The sequence below is a fragment of the Montipora foliosa genome, chromosome 6, assembly GCF_036669935.1.
Source record: "Montipora foliosa isolate CH-2021 chromosome 6, ASM3666993v2, whole genome shotgun sequence".
In the NCBI taxonomy this organism is placed as follows: Eukaryota; Metazoa; Cnidaria; class Anthozoa; order Scleractinia; family Acroporidae; genus Montipora; species Montipora foliosa.
In genome coordinates this window covers 57,670,427-57,678,076 of record NC_090874.1, presented here as the reverse complement: position 1 = coordinate 57,678,076, position 7,650 = coordinate 57,670,427, and the positions used below count along the sequence as shown (strand labels likewise).

Below are 7,650 nucleotides of genomic sequence, written 5' to 3'. Positions count from 1 at the left end.
ATAAACCAAATTTTAGTATAAAATGCAGACTACAGACTGCAGGTTCCAGACTGTTGGTTAAAAAAGCAGATTGGGTGTAAAATGCAAACTAGGTTCAAAATGCAAACTGCAGACTGGGTCCAAAACTGACTAATGTCTTGACTGCATAGTGCGTTTCTATGCCAGCGAACATTGTCCATTGTTTTTTGACATTGTTGCAGAGAATTTTAATCGGCAACAAATCTTAGCAATAACCTCGTTGCTAAGCAACGTTAAACCAATCAGGATCAAGTAATCATGCCTCTTGATTACCAAAAGTGCCCTCGTGATTAAGAAAAAAATGGCCTTGTGTCTCAGCCACTCAGCATTCAGTAATTCTGCCCCGTATGTGATAAACAATCAAAGCGCGCGCAGGGCTGTATGGACCACTTATAACCAAGGCACAAAATGCGCTTGGACATCTCGTGACCTTTACACGATCAATAATTCTGAACGTTCAAGTGCTTCGTTTGAAAGAGCTTGTCAGTAACTGGATACTGCAGAAAAAGGGACTCGGACATAAGCGACCAACGAAGAGAGACAAGACTACCTGAATACGTGCGATGACTTCCAAAGTAGGGAAACAAAGACAAATCGTAGATATTTTAAAACCACACTTTAAGTTAAAAACTTTTTCTTCACAAAAAAGAATAAATAAACTGAAATAAGGGTATCACAAGGGGTCTATTGGAATTCAAAAAACCGCACAAAAATTCTTTAAAAACCGGAAAATCGAATTGAATTTCGATTAAAACCGAAAGCCGAATACAAAAGCATCAAAACCGAAACTTTGCAGACCCGGATTTCCAAAACATTAATCGATCTGATATATTAGTGGCACCTGGAGGATATGGGGTAAACTATGTTAATTTCATCACTGTATGTGGATGCTATTTGTGAATCAGGCATATCTTCTACTCTCTGTTTGAATTAGGGATTTCGCAACTATAGCTCTGAAAACTACGAACGAAAATCAAGAATTTTGAGAATTTAGACATGAATTCAGAGATTCGATTGCAATCTTGCAGCAATCAGTCGACCTGCGACCTGTATTGACAGTAAAATGATCTAATTAACAAATTCATGTCAGTTTTTTCATGCGTCTGTTCTGTTATTGATCATGAATTTCGTCATAACATTGTCAAATTAACTGTGGAGGCGATAGCCGAGTGGATCCGCGGACCTCTCTCCTCCACAGAGGTTCGGTTATCGGTAAGGTGATCGGCTTTGATCGGCTTTGATCGGCTGTGATCGGTAAGGCGTCAGGATGAGTCCGCTGTGCAAGGTGAGTGCAGGCGCAAGAAACGAGATCGACACTTTGACAGCAGGGCCGTTCAGTATACGAGAAAAAATAAGCCGCGGCTTACATAACACGCGAACATCCCGTCTAAATGGTACAAAATCTACGTTCACGGCTTTCTCAAGCCGCGGCTTATCCTGGCCTTGGAGTTTATCCTCTCGTATAAACGGCCTTAATGTTATGACGAATTTCATGGTCAATAACAGGACAGATGCGTAAAAAACTGACATCAATTTCTTTTTCACAATAACAAAAAGGTAGAGGGGTCACAATTAAGCCAAAACAGGAGAAGAACAGGAGACAAAAATGCGAGAAACTTCAATTTTATTCAATCTGACGCGAGCAATATCGCGTCAAATCGCATAAATTATAAAGTTATGTGTCTGTTCGAGTCTGTCCGCTTATTGATAATAACAATTAGCCAATGAGCGCGCGAAAATTTTGCAGTCATTGTAGGACATAAAATTGCACAGTTTGTTACCTTTTAAGCGTGACGTTTACTGTGGTACGAAATAAGTCCTAGCCCGCTTGACGTCTGCGTTTGGAGTCTATTTGAGAAGTATATCACTAAAATCAAATCTACGTTGTATCGGCTTTTGCTTAAACACGAAGCCGCGCTATAAAAGGGCATAAGCTCCTCCCCCCAATTTGAACGAAGAGCAAAATTCAATATGGCGGATGATGCGATGAACTACCGTTTGGTCCGTCAACGAATGATTCTGGCCTTAAACACCCCAAACATGTTATACAAAGACTTAATAAATGTTCTTGATCCGAATCTTGAAGTGCAAGTCTTTGTTGCATTTACAAGAAGTCTGTATCGCATGCAAAACACGGCTCGCAGCAGAAGCATTTGAATCTCGCGCCATTTTCGTTGCGGCCTTCTTGACCAAACGTTTCCCCACCGGTCACTGGAAGGGTTTGCGAATCTGGTACGTGCCTGCAGATGTTAGAATCTTGTCAAGCAGTTTCACACACAGTGTATGCGTAATTCCAAAGCTTTGGAAAGAGATTGGCGGCCATAATTCCGTGTAAAGCGTTTGTACTTCTGTTTTCGTTTGCAAGTTCTTTTCTAGAGTGCCTTAGTGATTGTCTTAGCGAATTGCCATGTTGGGGTCTTGTCCACCATCGAAGAAAAGCAAAATCGAGAGAAACAAACAAACAAACGCCAAGAGAGATCCCGGGAAGCGAAATCCCCATTTCAGTCTGACTGTCGAAGTAAAAGCGGGAGACGAGAAACGATTGGAAGATCTTCGCAGTCGACTAAATCATGCGAAATCGCTTCTTGGAATTGATCGGAAAACCTCGTCTACCCAAAATGCCGATCTCCTAGAAACTTTATTATCGTACTTTGAGCTAGTGAAACCCTCAGCTGCTACTCAATCATGGCCAGGTTCTTCGCCACCTATGACTGAGAGTCCGGCAGAAGAACAACAACAACGACGACGGCCACAAAAAAGACAGATTTATGTTAATGCTAAAGTGGATGACCCATGTTTCGTTTGCACTGGCGAATCCTTGAGGTCTTTGGCCAAGTACTTCTCGGAGAATCAAAACTGCGAATTTTGTGGTGCAGACTATAGATGGTCTGGAGTGAAATTTTCAAAGCAGGGTCATGTCTGTCGGTTGGAAGTGCCTTGTGTCTGCAGTGATTTGGTTGTGTGGCTTAGTTCAGGAGTGCTTGGACATCCTGCTAAGTACTTTGCAAATGTTAGGTAAGTTATTTCTTTCTGTGCAATTTTATAATTAAACACATGATGCCAAAATAAGGATAATTTGCTATATTATTGTTTAACACTACAAACCTTGCAGTGATTGTCTGGTCCAGGTTACCCAATGCAGTCTCAGTTTCCAAATTCCAGTGTTTTTAAAATTCATGCAGAAAGCTGACTAACAATGTGCTGTCCGTGCAATATTTGACCCTTTTTACTGACATCTTGACCATTTTTTTTTTGTAGAATGGTTCATGCATTCACCTGCACTGGTTTAACAGAGAGTCAGTACCACAATTTTGCAGAAGCAGCAAACATTGGTTCAGTCATGGACAAGACAATAGACACAAGTGGGTTGCTTGCTTTATAACCTTGTATAAATAGTCTGATTTAGTCATTATTAAAATGTCTGTACCACTTTGCTTGCACTGAAAAATAGGACTAAGCAATCACCATTGTGCAAGGTGCATGGGGATAGACCCTTCACTATATTGCTTCATTTACCTCTTGAAAAAGCGTAGTTATGATTATGATAATAATAAGCAAAAAAGCCTTCACATTAAGAAATTTCTTTTCCTTTGGGTCCCCATCATTAACAGTTTTGTAGATTGAAATTAATGTGTCCACAATAGGTTACTGTCCAGGGCCTGGTTGTTCGAAAGCCGATTGACTTAATCCAGGATTAGCATAAACTTTTTTTTATGTTTTCAACTCTTTGCTGAAGGTTTCTTTTGCTTAGTTTTGTTTTTCAAGATTGACTTCTTCTATTGTAGAGTTTTGCCAAACATCTGCGTTGAACAGCAGATGGGAGTAGAGATATAACTCGTTGGTTAATTTTTCAGCTGGGATTAGCGTTGAGCGGCTTTTGAAAAACCGGGCCCAGCACATTGGATTTGGGCCACAGAATTACATGCTAACCTTGTTTACTGCCTGTGTATTGTTTGTAATGTCCATGTAGTATACAAAGAGAATGGTTTTGGCTACATGGCAATAGTGAGGGAGCTGTCTGTGAATTCAATGGGAGATGCAAGAAGGGAAGTTCAAGGCACTGTAAATTATATCCTGAATGGTGATGTAAGTAGTTTGACAAATCAGAATCATTTTTAGTCATTCAGGTGACAACAGACCTTACATATAGCAGTAATGTCAAAGTATGAGAAATTTGTTGTAATCCTAAGTACATGTATTGTTATGTTTAGTAAGGTTAAATGTGGCTTTTTCACTTTTTTATGTGGGAATATATTCTCATCAGTGTGTCATCACTGATGCAAGACATGACTCCAGTAGAGCTGCAATGCATTCAACAGTCTCGGCCATTTCTATGAGGTTAGAATATTGCATTCACATATCTGAGGTACTGCTACCAATGTTACGGTACCATTTACTCAGTTCTCTTATTGTGTCCACACTTTAATTTATTTTCAGTAACAAAAAGATCATTGCTGTTTGTAACTGGAGTCGTGCGAATGAAAGAAGTGCTCCCAGCAGAGAAGTACCCATGACCAAGGAGATGATCACAAACCTAATTGAGAACCAGGGTTGTTTGACGTGTTTTACAATGTCTTTGGTTTACCATAATTTATGTGTATGGTACGGGAGGGTTGCTGGGAATTAACAAATGCTACTCTGTTGTTTCCTTCACAAATAGGTCATAATGTTAAAGAAATTGCTCATGACTGTGTCATGGCATTAAAGGCATGGTTCCAGGGAAAAGGGATCAAAAACTCTTTTGATACTTGGCATGGTAAATGCTAATGAGAGGGAGGAACATGTGCTGTTTTCTGTCATAGGCCACAGTAATGATTACTTGTACCTTGACCTTACCCTGTAGGTACAAAGGGAGTGGCAAGAGACATGAAAAAGGTATGCAGTGGTACGCGTCGTGATGAAGGTATCAAATGGTTCACACAACTGTCTGACAAAGGTAAAGAGATGTTTTTAGTTCAAGATAGGTCTTTTAGGCTGTCCCTTCAAACAACTTTATTTTTGTGTCGTTGCAGCAAAAGCCACCAAAACTCACTTTTACTGGGCCATGAGGAACAATGATGGCACAGCAGCTGGATTTCAGCAGTATCTGTTAAATATTGTGGACCATTATCAGGTACATGTAGTTAGTTCCTTATCTAACAAGAACTTAGTCTTCACATTCATTTCCTATTTACATTATTGGGCATTGTTGCACTGCTGTGAATGAAGTGAATCACTGTTTGAATGTAGAAGAAATGACATAGCCCTCATTTAATTTGAAGGATATATCTCCAGGTGATAATAATATGACAGTCCAAAATATTAATTATAGTGTTACTTGCCCAGAGACACAATTACTTTTTGATTTCCTACTGTTATCCTGAAGTCTAATATTATTAAATTTTCACAGGGAAAGCATGACTTGTGTCACCAAGACTCCAGGTGCAAGCATGCCGGTTACATCTGTAGCAAAAAGGAAGTGTCTGATCCGAAAGCTGTGGATGCATACAGGACTGCAATAATGAAGACCACAATCTATAAGAATCCATCAGATTACCTCCTGGTATGTGTGCAAATTTCCAACCTGACTATACGTTCCATGCAGAAAATCCATTCAGAGAAATTCTATGTACCCCAACACAAGATACTCTTGTGAAGTACTTATCTTTGATTTAGTTTGTTAGGTAGTATGCACGCTATGATAGGTCCTCGGTCACTCTGTATTGCAAAGCACCCACTGCTAAATTTCAGTGTGTGCTTTCACACTTTCTTTGGTTTCCAAGAGATATTACTGACATGCTACCTTGCATGCTGTACCGGTAACCCTCACTATGGCCCTCAAACTCACTTAGGAAAAGGTATGCAACACTTTGTTTGGTAGGGAGAACTTGTGATGCATACCAAGCTTTCTTTGACTATAAATTGTATCTGTTTTCCTCACAATTCTTTTCAGTGCCGAGACACCTTTTACATAGAGTCCTTCCATGTTGTTGTGCTCATATATGCCCCCAAGAGGATTCATTTTGGAGATGGCACATATGAGATGAGAGTGTCTCTTGCCATATTGGATTGGGTAAGTTTTGTCATTGTAGTGCTTTTGTACTTCGTACATTTTACATACAGCATCATTAATAATGTATGGCAGTGTACTTGGAGCCATGCGTATCACACTTGGCTGGCTTGAAGCATCTGAATGTACTTTTCAAACTATACAGCCAGTGCTGCAAATATGCAGAGGGATTTTCACACCAGTTCTATACACACTGTACTTTTGAACTTCAGTACATGCCTTTGCATTCATGTATGACTGTGTTAAATTAATTCTGTGCTATGATTGATCAATTTAGTGGGCCTTATAGTGTAGTTCTGACTGCAAAATTCCAAATCTTGCTATTTTAGAATGAGAATGTTGGTCGAGATGTTTATTCAATGCAATATTATCAGCATTCGAGGCATCCTGGGAGAATGGCTCCCACCAGAGTTCTGCGACCAAAGACCTTTGCATTCAGAGAGGCAATATGGCATACATTGTTTGAAAGAAACAAAATATCTGCTGCTCCACTTACATTGTGAATTGGTTAGTAATCACATAAATGTGGGTAGTTCCCAGTCCACCTCCTTTGTTGCTCCTGCATATAGCTGCAATGTTACTGATCTGTCTTCCACTCTTTGGAAGTGGTAGAGTTGTTATATTCTATGCAGATATGCATTATTTCTTTGATATTGACCTTGATAAGCCCCTCAAAGGGGAGTTGTTAACAAGCTATGAAAAATGTAATGTTTGATATTTTGTATTTCATTATAAACAGTTGCAATCTGGTCCCTGCTACACACATTCTGTTTTATCCTTGTTTTCGCCAGCACAACACATGTTAATTAAAGCATTCTGAACAGAAAAGAAACACCTCCTCTCAGGTTGTTGTTGAAATGTTATCAAAATCCTTATTTATCCTCAGATTGTACATGCAAAGCAGAGTGAAGGTCATTTATATCAACATTATGATTTGCTCGCCCAGCCATTGTAAACCACGGAGGACAGATCACCACACCTGGAACTCTGTGGCCCATTCTGTGAAGAGTTTGTGGGGTTTATAGCCATAACATATTGATTGCTATTTGTGTTCTCATTATTTTGCAGTTGTTGTGACAGTGTTCAAAGAGGAACATATTCCTTATTGATTGTGGAGTAAAGACAAAATATTGACAGATTGTAAAGAAAAAACGGCTCCTTTAGGAGCCACCCGATCTATGAAAGTCAATGACCATCAATTTATTTACCTACATATACTGCACCTCTAAGATTGTTTTTGTAGTAGGGGTGTGAATTTATTATTTTAAACCGTTTCCTCCTAGGAAATAAAATGGCAGGACATACATGTATCTCTTGTGCATACATGGGCAATGAACAAGCTGATATGAACACCTGTCAGATTGTTTCCGGACTCTAAATTTTTCGTTTATTACACAAGCTGGACCGTCAAAGTTGTGTATGAAACAACCAAATGACCGCCAAAAGTGACGGTCAAAGTTGTGTAATACACAAGTTTGACCGTCAAAGTTGTTCCTTTAGTTTCTCTATTTGAGAACCGCCCGCGGCACGTGCTCTCGATTGAGGAAACCAGAAACCAGAAACCAGAAACCAGAAACCGAACA

At 39.6% G+C, this 7,650-nt stretch overlaps 1 protein-coding gene across 2 annotated transcripts; it reads left to right on the top strand.

The window, feature by feature from the left end:
* Positions 1–2,311: 2,311 nt before the first annotated feature.
* On the top strand, positions 2,312–7,368 carry LOC138007877 (uncharacterized). Of its 2 annotated transcripts, none has more exons than XM_068854984.1 (12): positions 2,312–3,033; positions 3,277–3,380; positions 3,989–4,104; positions 4,283–4,356; positions 4,456–4,568; positions 4,679–4,774; positions 4,862–4,954; positions 5,031–5,131; positions 5,408–5,560; positions 5,951–6,070; positions 6,397–6,574; positions 6,954–7,368. In XM_068854984.1, exons 1-11 carry the CDS (start codon positions 2,426–2,428, stop codon positions 6,568–6,570), a joined length of 1,752 nt encoding a protein of 583 aa, XP_068711085.1. In that variant the 5' UTR covers positions 2,312–2,425; the 3' UTR covers positions 6,571–6,574; positions 6,954–7,368. The 2 variants fall into 2 exon arrangements, with proteins under 2 accessions (XP_068711085.1, XP_068711084.1); XM_068854983.1 differs by having other exon boundaries at positions 7,136–7,366.
* The last annotated feature ends 282 nt before the right edge of the window (positions 7,369–7,650 follow it).